This window comes from Gigantopelta aegis, chromosome 4, assembly GCF_016097555.1.
Source record: "Gigantopelta aegis isolate Gae_Host chromosome 4, Gae_host_genome, whole genome shotgun sequence".
NCBI classification, from domain to species: domain Eukaryota; kingdom Metazoa; phylum Mollusca; class Gastropoda; order Neomphalida; family Peltospiridae; genus Gigantopelta; species Gigantopelta aegis.
Window position 1 is genome coordinate 119724812 of NC_054702.1, and position 21693 is coordinate 119746504.

At 40.4% G+C, this 21693-nt stretch overlaps 1 protein-coding gene across 1 annotated transcript in view; it reads right to left on the reverse strand.

The window, feature by feature from the left end:
- Positions 1-19779: 19779 nt before the first annotated feature.
- LOC121371918 (cytoplasmic tRNA 2-thiolation protein 1-like) overlaps positions 19780-21693 on the reverse strand; it is a 113557-nt gene continuing 111643 nt past the window's right edge. The window contains exon 15 of the mRNA XM_041498164.1: positions 19780-20179. Within this exon, the coding sequence (XP_041354098.1) occupies positions 20102-20179 (78 nt within the window). The 3' untranslated portion in view covers positions 19780-20101. The remainder of the gene's footprint in view (positions 20180-21693) is intronic.

Consider the following 21693-nt stretch of genomic DNA (forward strand, 5'->3'; position numbering starts at 1 on the left):
TGTAGCATGAACGATGATATTTTACTTCAATAGCTACACAATCCTTGTCTCGAATGTGAAGTAGAATTGTTTCATCACACTTCTGAGTGGCTGCTTCTTTGCAACTGACCTGCAATGCAAGATTATTACATGAGTGAATTGAAAACATTTCTTCCAGCCTAAACCAGTTAAAGCTGTAATATACTAATAATGGTCAGTTACAATATAATAACATCAATTTGTTTGTTGCTTTTTTTTATGTAGACCAGCAGGCTTAGCCAAATCCATTCCCCGGATGCACAGGGATACCCGATTTGTTAACTGGGTAACCATATTGTTAACTGCATAAACCACATTTTAGATACCTGGTAGTCCATGGTCTGCCATTAAAATGTAAAATTGTTCCAACCCTGCACACTACGATGTGACTGTCAAAATAAAAGTTATAAAAGGTATGCCTAATTAAAATAATTAAATATTTAAATCATATATTTCCCAATATAAATATTTGAAAATAAGAAGAAAATGTTTCTGGTAATAACAATTTGAACAAGGGTGGGGCCCAGAAGCATATTTATTTGTGTGGCCTAAAATAAAATAAAAATGTTATAAACAATTACTTACCAGCTGACTCAGTTTCTGCTTGTATTAGCTTGTCTTTAACTCGTTTGTGTCCAACAGTGACACATAAGTCTTTCTTCTTGCATATGATGCATAATGCTGGTAAAACACTACAGCTGGTTTCACCGACTTTTGACACAACAGAACTGGACCGGAGGTTTTTTGGAGAGCTGACATCATTATCATCGTCATTTGATTCATTTTCTTCTGGCACTACCAATGCTGTTTTCTCACTAGCCTTTTGTGATTTCTCAATGTATATTTTGTTTGTAAACTTTTGATAACATGATTTATGATAGCCAAATTGAAAACGGAATGTCAAGTACGCCACTTCTAAAAGGATTGTTCGAAATATCACTAAGTTCGCCCGTTAATTTTGACCATTTCGTAGCACACTCGACGCATTTATCCCATGTGGTAGCTGAAAAGGTTGTCAATTTACCTTCCACACTTTGACACGCATGTATAATGCAGCGAAGCTTGCCTAGATCTTTAGATGTAGAAATTTCTTTAATTTTCCATCTGCGCGCAGCCATGTTGTATTCCTGCCCGCACAGGGGATTCCCCACTTTTTGTGGACATTTATAGCCGTTATGAGTGCGATTTTTGCAATGCACGTTTGTATATAGTTCCCATTTTCAGTTTGAATTAAAAAAAAACTGCAGGAAAAAAATTGGTAAACTTTTTTTCTGTTATAAATAAGATGTTTGTCTAGCCAAAAACATAAAAATTAGTTAGACCCTTGATAGGTGGAACGAAACTTCACGTTTTTCTGTTCAGCGGACGGCCTAGGGGAAGCTTGGGAGAGTTGGGCCACAGGGAGAGTTGAGCCACCCCTAATATCATTGTCATAGCTCGTTGTTTGAGACAGGTGCTGCCATCTATTTGAAGCACTAAGCATTATCTTTCTATTGATATAAGGGACTTGAATTTCCAGGCTCTTGTCCATATATTGTGGACAAAAATACATTTTTCGCACAAAAGACACAATTTTTACTCCAAGGTAAGCATTTTTATATCTCTTAAACAGTATATAGAACACTGTTCTAGTGTATTCTGCGTGATAGCTGTGACAGTCTTCTTCCATCAAGGCATTTTTGAAATCCATGTGATCACCGCCCAAGATAAAAATTTGGTTGAAATTAAAAATGGTGAGACTTGGGAGAGTTGGGACAGTCCAGGGTGGGAGGGTTGGGCAATGGCCCAACTCTCCCCGCATGGTGTCCCAACTCTCCCATTATTTACATTTGATGAATAATCCTTTCTCTAAAGCTTATTAATTTGACTACATGCTGTTAAGGATTATTATTAACAGATAGTGTGTGGGAGAATTATTGTGGGCCTAGATCAAAGTACTGCATATTATACTGAAATGTTTCTTCAAGTTTGCTTTAGTGATGTCAGTATTTTTTTTCAGATGCCACGAAAATATAAAAGAATATCCAATAGAGGGGCACCAGAGGACGTTCTACATAGAGCAAGTGAACAAGTAAAGGGAGGAAGTAGCATCCGTGCAGCTGCTAATGACTTTAATATTGCAAGAATGACCCTCACGAGATACATGGATAAGTGTAATGCACAAACTGGACAGCATGATGAACGAAATGAAGCTTTTGGCTATGAAAAATGTCGACTGACAAACATGATTTTTTCTGCAGTGATGGAAGATGACTTGGCGACACATATCAAGACTTTAGCGGAACAATTTCACGGACTTAGTAGGAATAAATGTCGCTCACTGATTTTTGAATATGCTATGAGAAACAATGTGACGGTGCCTAATTCGTGGAAAGAAAATGGAATGACTGGTGAACACTTTTGGATATCATTTAAAGAAAGAAATCATCTTGCAATCCGAACACCAGAGGCAACATCTCTCGCCAGGGCAAGTGCCTTCAATCGTTATAACGTTGGCAAATTTTATGATAACCTCGGACAAGTTATGGACCTGCACAAATTTGAATGTCATGATATCTACAACTGCGACGAGACGGGGTGTACTACAGTTTTCGCCGCCTGAAAACATTGTGGCTAAACAAGGAGTTAAACAAGTGGGGTCAATCACCTCTGCAGAAAAGGGGCAACTTGTCACCGCCGTGTACACCATTAACGCGGCAGGTAGCGTCGTTCCACCAATGCTTATTTTCCCACGGAAAAACGTCCGAGATTATTTCACCAAAAATGGTCCCCCCGGGTGTATTGGAGGTGCAAATCCAAGTGGATGGATCAATGAAGAGCTATTCTTGGGTTATCTGAAACATTTCATACGCCATACAAGATGCAGCAAGGAGAAGAAAGTTTTGCTGATCTTAGATAATCACGAGACTCATATCTCTCTTGCAGTCATCGACTTGGCTAAAGAAAATGGTGTAATATTATTAACAATACCACCACACACTAGTCACAAGTTACAACCTCTGGATGTGAGCTGTTTTAACCTTTCAAGACGGCATATGCTCGAGCTGTTGAAAATTGGATGCGTTCAAATCCAGGAAAAACAATTACGATCTATGAAATCCCTGAATTCACTTCTCATGCTCAGTTGCATGGTCTTACTGCCAAAAACATTATTTCTGCGTTTCAAAGTACAGGAATTTACCCCTACAACCGGGATGTGTTCAGTGAAACCGACTTTGCGCCAGCCACAGTAACTAATAGAGATCTTCCAGAGGAATTAGAGGGAAATGTTGAACTGCTAGTTCCTTCTGAACAAACCACTGAAACCCCCAAGGCAGGTTCAAGTACTACAGAACCACCAGCTGTCCAGCCAGGTCCACGTACTACAGAACCACTAGTTGTCCAGCCAGGTCCAACTACTACAGAACCACCAGCTGTCCAGCCAGGTTCAAGTACTACAGAACCACCAGCTGTCCAGCCAGGTTCAAGTACTACAGAACCACCAGCTGTCCAGCCAGGTCCACGTACTACAGAACCACTAGTTGTCCAGCCAGGTCCAACTACTACAGAACCACCAGCTGTCCAGCCAGGTTCAAGTACTACAGAACCACCAGCTGTCCAGCCAGGTTCAAGTACTACAGAACCACCAGCTGTCCAGCCAGGTCCACGTACTACAGAACCACTAGTTGTCCAGCCAGGTCCAACTACTACAGAACCACCAGCTGTCCAGCCAGGTTCAAGTACTACAGAACCACCAGCTGTCCAGCCAGGTTCAAGTACTACAGAACCACCAGCTGTCCAGCCAGGTCCACGTACTACAGAACCACTAGCTGTCCAGCCAGGTCCAACTACTACAGAACCACCAGCTGTCCAGCCAGGTTCAAGTACTACAGAACCACCAGCTGTCCAGCCAGGTTCAAGTACTACAGAACCACCAGCTGTCCAGCCAGTCCACGTACTACAGAACCACCAGCTGTCCAGCCAGGTCCACGTACTACAGAACCACCAGCTGTCCAGCCAGGTCCAAGTACTACAGAACCACCAGCTGTCCAGCCAGGTTCAAGTACTACAGAACCACCAGCTGTCCAGCCAGGTTCAAGTACTACAGAACCACCAGCTGTCCAGCCAGGTCCACGTACTACAGAACCACCAGCTGTCCAGCCAGGTCCACGTACTACAGAACCACCAGCTGTCCAGCCAGGTCCAAGTACTACAGAACCACCAGCTGTCCAGCCAGGTCCACATACTACAGAACCACCAACTGCCCAGCCAGGTCCACGTACTACAGAACCACTAGTTGTCCAGCCAGGTCCAAGTACTACAGAACCACCAGCTGCCAAACCAGGTCCAAGTTCCCTAGGAACACCAGCTTCCCAACCAGGGCCAAGTAACACTTATGTATCACCTGCTGATATTGTTCCACTGCCAAAAGCTGGGCCACGAAAAGTCACCAACAGAGGTCGCAAAAGAGGGGATACAAAAATTTTAACCAATACCCCAGTACGCAATAGTATAGCTGAGGCACTAGCTGCCAGTCAAACTAACAAACGGAAGGCCAAACAACCAGTCAAACCCAAAGCAAGAAAGAAGTTGTTTAAAAATAAAGCAAAAAAATGCCAAACTCCATCAACTTCATCAGAGGAAAGTGGTTCTGATGATGTGAAATTCACAGAAAGTGGTGATAGCGATGTTGATGACCTAGATTGTGAAATTATTGAAGGTGATTTTGCAGTTGTAAAATTTGAGTCTGCCAAATCACGTATTGTGCATTATATAGCACGGATTGATGTCATTGATGGGGATGAGTGCGAGAATTCAGTCGTCAGCAGACGACACCTACATTTTGCATCAACAACAATGATAATGCATCATTTCCTAAGAATGACATCATCAAGAAACTTCCTGCGCCTAAACAGCTTGGTGGCACAGCTCGTCGAGCAGGAAAATTTTCATTTCCTTGTGACTTCACACTATGGGATTTCCACTCATCCCTTTATTAAAACATCAATAAACCTACCACCACTTTCTGTGAATTTCACATCATCAGTATTATTTTTCTCCGATTGTTACACTGAAAGTACTTTTCTGACCAAGCTATCAGTGACATCATTAAAACATTATTGAACTTGAATATTTTACCGATTTAAGTTGATTCGTCCTAGTGGAGTGCTACTGGACCAATTGTACCTACTCGTAGTCATGGGATTGACTATGATTCTCAATATTGTTTTTAAGCTTCTGTTTGGGATCTGAACGATACTTTTCTAGTTACATGCTGTTTAAAGGGTCATTTTATAAGTTTGGAAATAAATTGAGACCATTTTCCTTCACTGGATAGTTGTTTTATTCTGTACATTTTCTGTCCCAAGTCTCCCTTTTGTGGCCCAACTCTCCTTGAACATGGCCCAACTCTCACCACCCCCAGGGAGAGTTGGGCCAAAATGACACCTTTTGAAAATCACCTTCACCTTCTACAGGTTGGCCTGCATACGGAACCAGCTAGTACATATATGTATTTTAATATCTGTACATGTCATAATCACATTAAGCAATTATCGGCCATGAATAGGAAGATTGCAATATGTTAAAATGTGAAAAGTGGCCCAAATCTCCCAAGCTTCCCTTATATGTCCCTTGCCAAATCTGCGGGTAACCCATGTAAAAAGCATGGTTTTGAAAACACGGGTAAAACACACACATGTGGTGTACACCACGGGTGTATGTCTTGGTCAGGTTTTTTAGCGTTTTACGTAAACCAGTGTTAAACCTAGGTTTTGATATAACCCGGTGTTAAACCTAGGTTTTGATATAACCCAGTGTTAAACCTAGGTTTTGATATAACCCGATGTTTCAAAACCCAGACATATGAAATCGGCCCATTATGTTTACAAAGGTATTACTATGCAAAGTGACAACTTCTGGGAGAATTGCCCATATATATATATATATATATATATATATATATATATATATATATGTGTATATATACATACACACACACACACACACACACACACACACACACACACACACACACACACATAAATATATAATATCTTATATTTTCAGTGCAATCAATGTCTGATATTTTTCAGATCACATACTTTAAGAATTTGATAACTTTGCAAATTAGATGTACATTAATCGAGGTCACGGGACTAGGTTTATTGGCATTTAAGCAAACGTATTAGGGTGACACTCCATAATTGACGTATGCATTCATAGTCATCAACCGGCCTCGGTGGTGTCGTGGTTAGGCCATCGGTCTACAGGCTGGTAGGTACTGGGTTCGGATCCCAGTCGAGGCATGGTATTTTTAATCCAGATACCGACTCCAAACCCTGAGTGAGTGCTCCGCAAGGCTCAATGGGTAGGTGTAAACCACTTGCACCGACCAGTGATCCATAACTGGTTCAACAAAGGCCATGGTTTGTGCTATCCTGCCTGTGGGAAGCACAAATAAAAGATCCCTTGCTGCTAATCGGAAAGAGTAGCCCATGTAGTGGCGACAGCGGGTTTCCTCTCAAAGTCTGTGTGGTCCTTAACCATATGTCTGACGCCATATAACCGTAAATAAAATGTGTTGAGTGTGTCGTTAAATAAAACATTTTTTTTTTTTTTTCGTATTCATCAAATAAAAACATTTCAATAACAATTTTACACTGAAAGCTGTCCAGCATTCAGAAAACAAAAAACGTTATGCACTAGTTTATTTTGATGTAATGACATATAGAATGACGTCATTCGAGTTTGATGTCATTTCCATTCAAAAAGACACCGCGCCACATATTCTTACGTCATTTGAATATCTAGTAATGGCGAACTGAAATTAAAGTTGCCTGTACAGGTTACAAAAACACGTTGTATTAAGTTTGAGATTATATGATAAAGAGATTATTACCCTCGTGTGTTTCGGTATCGTCAATATCATATATCAGCCAGAGACTCGCATAATACATTTATTATTCCTAATATATGATACTGACAATACCGAAAAACACTGGTAATAACTATATATATATATATATATATATATATATATATATATATATATATATATATATATATATATATATACACATACATATATTTTTGTTTTCTTCAAAAAAGTTTCACTTCTGACCCAATGAATTCACTATTATCATATAACCATTCCCCACAGCTAATATACCTTACAATTTTGGCAATTGTAAATTCTTATTATAGTTCCCCTACTCTTTTTTTTGTTAAAGAGTATATATATGTGTGTATATATATATATATATATATATATATATATATATATATATATATATATATATATATATATATATATGTGTGTGTGTATATATATATATATATATATATATATATATATACTGAACAAAAAAAGAAACTTCCTATTTGTACATATAGTATTTGTTGTGTTAAAGAATCCATTGTGTATTAGCCTTGAGCTGTATTATCAGGATTCATGAATTTTATCGATTATTTTTGCACTGTTAATCGTCGACAACGTGAAATTCAATTTGCACGTGCATGCGTGGTTCAACGTGTCCCGTGTAGTATTCGGTCAATTTCTTTTACTTGTCTTACTGACATTGTTGTCAAGTGAACGAAAACGCTTCAAATTTTGTAAAAAAAATTAACGTTTTTTTGCATTGTAGCATTTTTAGTATGCCAAGAATACCCAATAATTTACGCGAACGGGCGATTGGCATGCTTGATGCTGGCATGTCGACAGAAGACGTTGCAAGGCGTGTTGGGAGTTCTAGTCGAGCGATACGAAATCTTCGCGTAAGATGTCGAACGAAAGGAAGCATCAACGACTTGCCACGTCGTGGACGTCCGCGTGTTACAACGCGTGGTCAAGACCGCTATATCATGAACACGCATTTACGCAATCGATTCCAAACTGCCACTGCTACTGCTGCTAACACACCTGGGCTTCATAATAACCGAATCAGTGGGCAAACTGTTCGTAATCGTCTGCGGGAGAACGGTTTACATGCACGACGTCCTTACGTCAGATGCGTTTTAACGCAACGTCATCGTCTAAATCATCTTAATTGGGCACGTGTACACACTCGTTGGATACGGCGACGCTGGAATACCGTTCCTTTTTCGGATGAATCCAGATTTTCTTTACAACGTGGTGATGGCAGGGTGCGCGTCTACCGTAGGAGAAATGAACGCTATGCTGACTGTTGTGTTCTTGAACGAGATCGTTTCGGGGGTGGGGGTTCTGTCATGGTCTGGGCAGCCATTGCCCATGGTTATCGTTCACCACTAGTCGTCATTGATGGTAATTTAAATGTTCAACGTTACCGCGATGACATTCTCGCTCATCACGTCATTCCTCTGTTCCATAACAACGCCAACATCTCGATTTTTCAGCATGATAATGCCACCTCTCATACAGCTAGAGACACTGTAAATTTTCTTAGGACAAATAACATTGATTTCATTGATGACTGGCCCGATAAAAGTCCTGATCTCGACCCCATCGAGCATGTCTGGGATAGTCTGGACAGACGATTGAGGCGTCGTCCCAACCCACCCGCTAACGTCAACGAACTTCGTCAAGCGCTCATTCAGGAATGGAACAATATTCCACAGGCAGAAATCAACACTTTAGTCAATTCTATGCGCCAGCGATGCACTGCAGTGGTCAATTCAAGAGGTGGTCATACCCGTTATTAAGTGGGTGGGTTTTATTTTAAACCCCTACCACACTTGGTCAAAATTTCTCCCAGTTTCTGTTAACTCATGGCCATGATTTTTGCACCAAACGATGCATCATGGAACACTCTTTAAACGCATATATAACAATTATTCCCCCGGTTTGTTTTCATCAAGTTATGTTCAAGCAAAGTTAGCGGAAGTTTCTTATTTTGTTCAGTATATATATATATATATATATATATATATATATATATATATATATATATATTATATATATATATTATATATATATTATATATATATATATATATATATATATATATATATATATATATATATATATATATACTGTGTGTGTGCGTGCGTGCGTGCGTGCGTGCAAACTAAATTAGTTCTTAATGATATATAAACTAAATTAGTTCTTAATGATTGGAAAAATTAATCCATTGTGACAGGGTACGAGACAAATACAATTATAGGCAAAAACATTCTTACCAATATCAAGAAAGGAAGCTTAAAATCCATGTTCTTAGCCAGTGAAGTTTAATCCGTTAGATAATCTTGCGTATATCATCTTAAATAGTGGAGTGATGTGAGCAGCCGTAAGGATGAAATCAAAGATTGTTTGTTAAACAGGTTGAACCTGGCGATCGTCAGCAGCTGTCTCGTGACTTAGCTCCCTGGGTGGAGTCACGTCCACTTAACATTCAAAGAAATGTGGGCACAAAGCGAGATATTTACCATTCTCAGGTCCTGAGCCAGGCACTAAACATTCGTCCGATACTAAACGGCGATCACGTATTCTGTGCACACATTTGACGTTCACGGCGCTAAAACGGCTCGTTCACGCTGGGAATGAGTAACGTGTCGCGCATTGTACATATTATTCGACATTTTCAATGGAGAAAAAATAATAAGACGAGTTGAATATAAATATATAAAATAAGTGCGTCAATACTTGAATTACACTTAGGTCCACAACGTGCAAAACGAAATTTATTAATAGGAAAATCTAAATACACGCGTATTAATAATTGTGGTATTTAAACAACGCTTGCCTATTGTTTTACATGTAATAATAGGTTTTAATTTGTTTATTTTGTTCGTAAACTAAACCCATCATAGGTCCACGTATTGATGAATACATTTCATTTACTCTGCTCTTTGGCATCATGAAACAAGGTGGGTCTTCTGTTTCGCACATGGGTCTATTTGTAACAGGGTGCTCGGTACACGAAATGACAACAACTGGTTATGAAGCTTTGCACAGTTTATTGCAGATCACGGAGACAAAACCCATCTCTACAATAATAAATAACAATATATAATAAATATACAGTATAACCATTATCATTCTGAAAATACACGTATTTACAACAATTCATTTCAAAATCATACTATTATTATATGTATTAAAAAAATACATTAAGGTAAAAAATTATGTAAAATACATACAATTATTCATTTAAGACATTAATGACATACGACTATCTAAAACATTACTGACATACGACTATCTAAAACATTAATGACATACGACTATCTAAACTGTATATGCATATTTAAACTGTTACGAATTAATCTTACCATAATTGACATATAAACATGATAATACAATGATATATAACATTCTGGTCAATAAAAATGACAAAATAGGTAAATGTAATTATAGTAAAAATACTTTTACTACTAGCTGATACTATAAAATGAGATAATATTACCAAACCCGTGAGGTTTAAGATGTTCCGTTCAACCATATCCACCGTCACTTATAGACTACTGTAAACCTGAAGTTAAAATAACTTCTTTTAAACGGAGTAAATAAAATACATATTTTAAGATAAACCCTTTTACAATTATTAATTCCAAATACTCAAGGAAAAGAAACATGTATAATATAAAGGGAATAACTTTAATAATCAATAAGTTACTTTAAATATTAAGCAGAATACCCAACTTATACATTTATCTTCAAACATTGCTAATAGCATTACTAATGTTACTGTTTATAACTTTAATTATATTTATTGCATTATATTTAGAAAATATTAATATAACATGTGTTTAATATATTAAGTTAGACTAACCTTTACATAAATTCTTACATAAATTAAGATGCAGGACCCCAAACTATCAGGAGCCCAAAAGAAACCACCATCCAGTATAACTCAATAAATGCAGAATGGCTACCTTCTAACATCAGCTGATCATGTCATGGTCAGCAGCCCAATCAAAACTAAAAACACTGTCTTCACAGACAGCACATGAAAATAGTCCTTACAAGAAACAAAGAGATGTCACAGGTATTCACTGCCCACACAGGTAAAACATGCAATTTGAAATTGACCACACAAGCCAAGTACAGAAAGAAATATACTGAAGAAAAGAAGTTATGGGACATGAAATACAAAACTAAGTTTACCATGTTATAATTACAGAAAGTACATGTCTGCCACATATTTACCCTGCTCTTTGGCATCATCATCATGAAACAAGGTGGATCTTCTGTTGCGCACATGGGTCTATTTACCCTGCTCTTTGGCATCATGAAACAAGGTGGATCTTCTGTTGCGCACATGGGTCTATTTACCCTGCTCTTTGGCATCATGAAACAAGGTGGATCTTCTGTTGCGCACATGGGTCTATTTACCCTGCTCTTTGGCATCATGAAACAAGGTGGATCTTCTGTTGCGCACATGGGTCTATTTACCCTGCTCTTTGGCATCATGAAACAAGGTGGATCTTCTGTTGCGCACATGGGTCTATTTACCCTGCTCTTTGGCATCATGAAACAAGGTGGATCTTCTGTTGCGCACATGGGTCTATTTACCCTGCTCTTTGGCATCATGAAACAAGGTGGATCTTCTGTTGCGCACATGGGTCTATTTACCCTGCTCTTTGGCATCATGAAACAAGGCGGATCTTCTGTTGCGCACATGGGTCTATTTACCATGCTCTTTGGCATCATAAAACAATGTGGATCTTCTGTTGCGCACATGGGTCTAGGTACAAATTTGGCAGAGTCTCTGACTGGACCATGCAGGGTAGAATGGCTACCTGTAACATCAATCTAATTACAATTAGCTCCACCATTAGACCAGTAGAGCTAATTGTAATCAGATTGCCTGTAGCACGTGCCGCACGTATTCAATTAGATTGAAGTCTGGAGACTCATCTGATCACTCCATTTGCATTATGGTTTCCCTCCGATGGTAGTCGTTAACGACCCAGCACGAAGTAGATGATGCTCATTGACGTCCATGAAGATGAATCTAGAACCTAACTAGCATATATGTATGGGTGAACGTAGTGATCCAGTATTTAATCCTGTAATTAACCTGACACTGTTCATTGAGCACGCCATGGAGAGTGGTTTCACCAACCCGACAGGTTCTCCCCAGACCATTACGCATTCATCGCCATAGAGGTCATGTTCATCAACCCGACTGGTCCCCCCCAGACCATTACGCATCCACCACCATAAAGTTCATGTTCATCAACACGACTGGTCCTCCCCCAACCCAACTGGTCCTCCCCCGGACCATTACGCATCCACCACCATAGAGGTCATGTTCATCAACCCGACTGGTCCTCCCCCAGACCATTTCGCATCCACCACCATAGAGGTCATGTTCATCAACACGACTGGTCCTCCCCAGACCATTACGCATCCACCACCACAGAGGTCATGTTCATCAACCCGACTGGTCTTTCTCCAGACCATTACGCATCCACCACCATTGAGTTCATGTTCATCAACCCGACTGGTTGCCCCAGACCATTACGCATCCACCACCACAGAGGTCATGTTCACCAACCCGACTGGTCCTCCTCAGACCATTACGCATCTACCACCACAGAGGTCATGTTCCACAACCAGACTGGTGCACCCAACTAGGATGGAAGGAAATGTTTTATTTAACGATGCACTCAACAACTTTTATTTACGGTTATATGGCGTTGGACATATGGTTAAGGACCACAAAAATATTGAGGGAGGAAACCCATTGTCACCACTTCATGGGCTACTCTTTTCGATTAGCGGCAAGGGATCTTTTATATGTACTATCCCATAGACAGGATAGCACATACCACGGCCTTTGATGTACCAGTCGTGGTGCACTGGCTGGAGCAAGAAATAGCCCAATGGGTCCACTGGCGGGGATCGATCCCAAACCGACAGCGCATCAAACAAGTGCTTTACCAATGGGCTACGTCTCGCCCCCAACTTTTGATAGACGTTAACACCACAAGTCCTGTGCTTGGTGATAAATGTGACTGTGTTGGCTGTAACATTAGTTTCATCTGAGTGTATATGTCGACTGATACGCTGCTGGTAGGAGTTTTAGCCATGTTACTATTGTCGTCTATGGGATTTGATTTGGTAGTATACACCCTGCAACGGACTGCTGCCATTGTTTCTCAGGTCATGACAGGGTGACTGGTTTTACCACCCCAGCTGGTCCTTCCCCAGACCAATACCCAACCATAGTCAATAATACACGTGATCGTTAACAAGCTCCCAGTAGTAATTTAATGATTAAAATAGAATATTAATCGCCAGATGTTCTAGTCTGGACGTAGATGGGGGTGGTGTGTAGATGGAGCTGGTGTGTAGATGGGGGGTGGTGCGTAGATGGGGGTGGTGTGTCACCTGGAAGGGGAATTTATACGGGTAGTATTTTTGTGTAGCTGACACTCCAGATATAGGATCCGCCTGTTGATTGTGTCAACTAATGGACAAAATTGCATTTTAGCCTCCTTTAGTGGGGTACCACCACTCAATTTACATCTTACTTTTTCATTCGTTCACAGATGTTTAATAGCCATTTTCTCCATGCCCAGTTATGTTATAGATATATGATATATTGTATCTTCGGATAGCTACATGCAATAGCTTTCCAATGAGTATAAACACTTGACTCAGAATGCATTCGTTAAGTACAAACACACTAAAAAAGAAACCCTACCCCTTAAATTTCAAACAGATTTCTTCAAAAAGTCACGTTTCAAATTATGTGATATTAAAATTATGGATTTGGTGTCGATATATTATTTCTTAGCTAGGCCAGTGTATTCACAATAAAATACAAATCTGGTTTGAAGGTATACATCACAATGCAACGTGTTTAGAAGTAAAAAAATTCATGCATACCCACATGAGAACCGGCTAGAAACATGTGGCGTTTGTGTATTAATGTTCATGCCCACATGAGAACCGACTAGAAACATGTGGCGTTTGTGTATTAATGTCCATGCATATGCATTGGCTGTCGTTCATTTCAGTTAAAAACTAGGCATTACACAAGTGGTATCCATTTACAAATCTTCATCATCGTCATGCATTCTTTAAGTACAAACACACTAGAAAAGAAACCCAACTCCTTAAATTTCAAACAGATTTCTTTAAAAATTCACGTTTCAAGTTATTTAGTATTAAAATTATGGATTTGTTGTTGTTATATTAATATAAATGTCTATCTATTTTAAAGGTATACATCGCAATCTAGCGTGAATTGGCGTAAAAATATTTATGCATACCCATATGACAACCGGCTGAAAATATAGCATTTGTGTAATGTTATGTACATGCATCGGCTGTCGTTTATTTTAGGTAAACTTTGGCATCACACAAGTGGTATCCATTTACAAATCTTCATCATTGCCATGCATTCTTTAAATATAAAAACACTAGAAACGAAACCAGACCCTTTAAATTTTAAATAGATTTAATGCAAACACATAGGCACACACACACACACACACACACACACACACACACACACACACACACACACACACACACTGTAGATATAAACATACATACACTAGATTTAAACTATATCGCATCCTTTTAAATATTAATCAAACTGGCATGCTTTCACTTTGTTTATTTCATCTTAGACTGTGTAAGGAAAGAAAAGTCTCAAAAGAAAGTGTGAAGAAGATATTCCTGGAAATCCGATGTCAGTTGGATTCTTGAAAACAACATACGCTACTATACAGTGTGAATAAATCCGATGTCAGTTGGATTCTTGAAAACAACATACGCTACTATACAATGTGAATAAATCCGATGTCAGTTGGATTCTTGAAAACAACATACGCTACTATAAAGTGTGAATAAATCCGATGTCAGTTGGATTCTTGAAAACAACATACACTACTATACAGTGTGAATAAATCCGATGTCAGTTGGATTCTTGAAAACAACATACGCTACTATAAAGTGTGAATAAATCCGATGTCAGTTGGATTCTTGAAAACATACGCTACTATACAGTGTAAATAAATCCCAATTCCTACATTTGATCCTCAAAAGCATGGATATCATCGACAATGTTACCAAAAATTCACCAAAGCAAAGAATATGTGAAACCCAAAAGCAGATGTTTCGTCATTTAGTGACGGTAGATCGCATCATCTTCGGTGTCATGCTCACACAACCTCATATCGAGCTTTGTTTTCAGAAACGTGGAATTTGTGACAAAAAGATAAGGGTCAAAACAAATAAAAATAATAAAAAATAAAAATATATATCCAACTGCTATTGTTACCAAAACTGCTGAAAACAGTCGTAAAAGAGCTGCTGTATTGCATGATGACCATGGTATGTATGCTCACTAAAATAGAACTGTCAGGAAGTTTCGTAAGCATGAAACCTATTACAAAACCTATACTGGAATTACACTGGAAGAGAAACATTGGAACCCAGACAATGATGGTGATGAAGACTCTTTGGATAAAACAAAGTTTGCAGATGTATGTCGGGTGAATGAAAACAATATTCTTCAATGACATCAGAGTATTTCAATGGCTGTGTTGAATGGAATATTAGGTGTTGGAGTAGGCGACCGACAATATCATTACAAACTGAAAGATGTACCGCTGTGCATGAACAATAATACACAAATGTCACATTTTGTAGCTGGTTCTCATAATGGGTCCACCGACAGGAATCGATCTCACAACTACCGCGCACCAGGCAAGCACTTTACAACTGGGCTACGTCTCGCACCAAATTTAATAAAGCATCTTAAGTTAGGTGTATCAAATGTACTCATGAACACAGCTGCATTGCGTTATTTTATACAATTTGTATAACAATACAACTGACATACTGTTTATTAAAACAAAATTATCTTTAATAACACCGGTACTTTTCACATATTCAGAATTATATTAAGACAGAAAAGTTTAGCAATTTGGTACTAATGTACTTTACTTTAAAAGAACGTATATATATATATATATATTATTTATTTTCAATTTACCTTTTCTTTATTGACGATAAATCACCGTCCACGCCTAAATCATAGCTGCACGTGTATAAGGCATGCATATTATATTCATTTGACATTTTGAACTCAGGGAATCAACTGTACCTCAAAACGACACCACAACGTTTTTGTTTTTATCCTGGGACGCCGTCCATGTATTGTTAAATGAGCGTCACGAGTGTATAGGAGCCACGCGGATATTCGGCGAAGTTGCACATTAGTTTACCGCTCATGACAGCACAATGTCACGACTATGTCTGGTTGCATTGTTGGTGAATTGGTCAAGGGCACATCAATCAGGGTACATAACCCGCGGCATGGAGCTGCCTGTACACGTTGCCGTAGACATTATTTTGCTCCCTCCCCTCCATCCCATTAAGCATATGTGGGATCTGTTAGGTCGTAGGGTCGTAGGGTCCAAAAGAACTATCCACATATTTACAACGGCCGCAACCTTGAACTTGCTGTAACATGTGACTGAATCCCTATCACGATTCCAGAGATCCATCATCTCTTCAGATCCATGAGGAGACGTCGTCAGTGTCCAAGGCATGAGGCGACGCTGTACCACTGTCATCAGTGTCCAAGGCTTGAGGCGACAATGTAGCGCTGTCATCAGTGTCCAAGGTATGAGGCGACGCTGTACCACTGTCATCAGTGTCCAAGGCTTGAGACGACGCTGTACCACTGTCATCAGTGTCCAAGGCTTGTGTCCAAGGCATGAGGCGACGCTGTACCACTGTCATCAGTGTCCAAGGTATGAGGCGACACTGTACCGCTGTCATCAGTGTCCAAGGCTTGAGGCGACGCTGTAGCGCTGTCATCAGTGTCCAAGGCTTGAGGCGACGCTGTACCACTGTCATCAGTGTCCAAGGCTTGAGGCGACAATGTAGCGCTGTCATCAGTGTCCAAGGTATGAGGCGACGCTGTACCACTGTCATCAGTGTCCAAGGCTTGAGGCGACAATGTAGCGCTGTCATCAGTGTCCAAGGTATGAGGCGACGCTGTACCACTGTCATCAGTGTCCAAGGCTTGAGACGACGCTGTACCACTGTCATCAGTGTCCAAGGCTTGTGTCCAAGGCATGAGGCGACGCTGTACCACTGTCATCAGTGTCCAAGGTATGAGGCGACGCTGTACCGCTGTCATCAGTGTCCAAGGCTTGAGGCGACGCTGTAGCGCTGTCATCAGTGTCCAAGGCTTGAGGCGACGCTGTACCACTGTCATCAGTGTCCAAGGCATGAGGCGACGCTGTACCACTGTCCAAGGCTTGAGACGACGCTGTACCACTGTCATCAGTGTCCAAGGCTTGAGGCGACGCTGTAGCGCTGTCATCAGTGTCCAAGGTATGAGGCGACGCTGTACCACTGTCATCAGTGTCCAAGGTATGAGGCGACGCTGTACCACTGTCATCAGTGTCCAAGGCATGAGGCGACGCTGTACCACTGTCATCAGTGTCCAAGGCTTGAGACGACGCTGTACCACTGTCATCAGTGTCCAAGGCTTGTGTCCAAGGCATGATGCGACGCTGTACCACTGTCATCAGTGTCCAAGGTATGAGGCGACGCTGTACCACTGTCATCAGTGTCCAAGGCTTGAGACGACGCTGTACCACTGTCATCAGTGTCCAAGGCTTGAGGCGACGCTGTAGCGCTGTCATCAGTGTCCAAGGTATGAGGCGATGCTGTACCACTGTCATCAGTGTCCAAGGCTTGAGACGATGCTGTACCACTGTCATCAGTGTCCAAGGTATGAGGCGACGCTGTACCACTGTCATCAGTGTCCAAGGCTTGAGGCGACGCTGTACCACTGTCATCAGTGTCCAAGGTATGAGGCGACGCTGTACCACTGTCATCAGTGTCCAAGGCTTGAGGTGATGCTGTAGTGCTGTCATCAGTGTCCAAGGCTTGAGACGACGCTGTACCACTGTCATCAGTGTCCAAGGCATGAGGCGACGCTGTACCGCTGTCATCAGTGTCCAAGGCTTGAGGAAAGCTCTTTACCACTGGTCTACGTCCCGCCCCAAGTGTTTTATAGAAAAATAGCATCTTTTTGGAGTGTTTCCCTTTTCATCACATACCAACCAACCTTTTTAAATTTGTATAGCCCACAATGTAAAGTAGAACATAATAATGGTATATTTATTTGATTATACACCTTGATATATTTCTACAGTTATTAATTTGTTACAAATGTCCCAAAACTGTGCTCGAAATAAGCACTTTTCCGTTTGTCCTGACAAGTAATCTACTGGGACAAGCAAAATGTATCTCAATGGTTGTCCAGTGAACAAGTAAAAATTATTAATCCTGTTTCATTTTCAGCAATCAAAAACATTGTCCTTGCACTTGAATAAAACTAACAACTTATTTGGACAAGTAGATTTCTACTTGTACTTGTCCGGTGAATTAGTGAAAAATTCTGCTTATTTCTATCACTGCCAAAGGATACCCATCACAAACAGGTTTACTGGTATAGTCAAAGTGTGTGCGTATGTGTGTGCACGTGCGAGTGCATTCGTGTGCATGCATGTGATGTGTGTGTGCGTGTGTGCATGTGTGTGGGGGGGGGGGGGGGGGGGGTCGTGGATTGAAACCAGGGAATGTGGTGAACCAGACCAATTTCAAACTGAGAGGTAAATTATGGGAGTCATGTATTTCAAGGCCAAATCGAGGAAATTTTGTTTTGTGTGGGGGGGGGGGGGGGGGGGGGGGTGGCGGGAATCATGTAAAGGGCAATCCCTTGAAAAAAAAATTAAGAAAAGGTAAAAAAAGAAAGGAACTTAACTAGATATTTGTGGGGACGACTCCCCTGGTCCCCAGCTCCTAGATCTAAATGTACCTCTGTAACCTGCTGTCTGAGATACCAACACACGAGAACATCACTCAACCCCTGGTCCCCAGCTCCTAGATCTATATGTACCTCTGTAACCTGCTGTCTGAGATACCAACACACGAGAACATCACTCAACCCCTGGTCACCAGCTCCTAGATCTATATGTACCTCTGTAACCTGCTGTCTGAGATACCAACACACGAGAACATCACTCAACCCCTGGTCCCCAGCTCCTAGATCTAAATGTACCTCTGTAACCTGCTATGTGAGATACCAACACACGAGAACATCACTCAACCCCTGGTCACCAGCTCCTAGATCTAAATGTACCTCTGTAACCTGCTGTCTGAGATACCAACACACGAGATCACTCAACCCCTGGTCACCAGCTCCTAGATCTATATGTACCTCTGTAACCTGCTGTCTGAGATACCAACACACGAGAACACTCAACCCCTGGTCCCCAGCTCCTAGATCTATATGTACCTCTGTAACCTGCTGTCTGAGATACCAACACACGAGATCACTCAACCCCTGGTCCCCAGCTCCTAGATCTAAATGTACCTCTGTAACCTGCTGTCTGAGATACCAACACACGAGAACATCACTCAACCCCTGGTCACCAGCTCCTAGATCTATATGTACCTCTGTAACCTGCTGTCTGAGATACCAACACACGAGAATACTCAACCCCTGGTCCCCAGCTCCTAGATCTATATGTACCTCTGTAACCTGCTGTCTGGGATACCAACACACGAGAACATCACCCAACACTGCAGATGATTTTGTCAACAATTCATAATCAAAGCCCACAATAGAGTTATCCACATTTCACTATACATGTGACGAGCGATCCAATTTGAAGTCTCAAGTTCCTTTAACATAATCACACATCAAGGCTCATCAAACAGGGGACATATAACACTGTGAAGACAATATATAAGTCACAATACTTTCCAACATAGCTGGCTAGATGCACTAATACAGAGAAATACGAATGTCATAAGTTTAAAATTAATTTAATTATTAAGACAATATGTAGAATCTTCAAGTTGACAGATTGGTAGACATATAGTGATTAGTAAACCTTTGATCAGTGTTCTGAATATATCAGTTTTACACTGACTGGTTACAGAATGGTGTAGATCTAGTGCACTCTAGAGTTCTCAATATATCACTGTTTTACACTGACTGGTTACAGCAAGGAGATCTTGTGAATAGTTTATGTAAACTCTGATCAAAGTCAGTGTTGTCATCATGAATGGCATCAGTTTTCACAATAATACTGCTCTGTTTCCATGCTCAGTGGTTGTAAGACAATGCCGTTACGTGGGTAGATCAAGCAAACTCTCAGGTCTGGGACTGAAGGCAGAGCTGTCATTCTGCAACTCTTCCTCGGCCATCTGCAACCGAAGTGGAAACCACGTAATGTATTAGAAAACCATATAATATAGAAAACACAAAATACATTAGAAAACCATTTAATGTGAAATCAACTTATTATATTAGAAAATCATGTATATCTAAAAAACACATAATATATTAGAAAACAATACAATGTAAAAACCACATACCATATTTAAAAAACATATATGGTAATGTAAAAAAAAACACTTATTAGAGAACCATATAAAACCCACATAATATAGAAACCCATATAATGTAAAAACACATAATACATGTACATTGTGTATATTAAAAAACATATAATGCAAAAACCACACAATATATTAAAACATTATATATAAAAACCACATAATATATTAGAAAACCATACAATGTTAAAAATACACAATATATTAAAAATCAGTTAAGTCTGCACACCACCATTCACTTTTGATTGCATTTCAATCAATTTCTGTCAGAATATATTGTGAAAAATACAACAATATTAGGAAATACTGTCCCTTGAAAACTATTTTGCCAAAAATCAACATAGGCTGGCCATAAAACTATGGAGTTATCTCCACTTAGGCTAGAGCACCACCTCATTTTGCTGTTATATACGTGGCAGCCCAACATAGGTTGGCCATGAATCTATGGAGTTATCTCCACTTACACCAGCGCACCACCTCATTTTGCTGTTATATACGTGGCAGCCCAACATAGGCTGGCCATGAAACTATGGAGTTATCTCCACTTAGGCTAGAGCACCACCTCATTTTGCTGTTATATACGTGGCAGCCCAACATAGGTTGGCCATGAAACTATTGAGTTATCTCCACTTACACCAGCGCACCACCTCATTTTGCTGTTATATACGTGGCAGCCCAACATAGGTTGGCCATGAATCTATGGAGTTATCTCCACTTACACCAGCGCACCACCTCATTTTGCTGTTATATACGTGGCAGCCCAACATAGGCTGGCCATGAAACTATGGAGTTATCTCCACTTAGGCTAGAGCACCACCTAATTTTGCTGTTATATACGTGGCAGCCCAACATAGGCTGGCCATGAAACTATGGAGTTATCTCCACTTAGGCTAGAGCACCACCTCATTTTGCTGTTATATACGTGGCAGCCCAACATAGGTTGGCCATGAAACTATGGAGTTATCTCCACTTAGGCTAGAGCACCACCTCATTTTGCTGTTATATCCGTGGCAGCCCAACATAGGTTGGCCATGAAACTATGGAGTTATCTCCACTTAGGCTAGAGCACCACCTCATTTTGCTGTTATATACGTGGCAGCCCAACATAGGTTGGCCATGAATCTATGGAGTTATCTCCACTTACACCAGCGCACCACCTCATTTTGCTGTTATATACGTGGCAGCCCAACATAGGTTGGCCATGAATCTATGGAGTTATCTCCACTTACACCAGCGCACCACCTCATTTTGCTGTTATATACGTGGCAGCCCAACATAGGCTGGCCATGAAACTATGGAGTTATCTCCACTTAGGCTAGAGC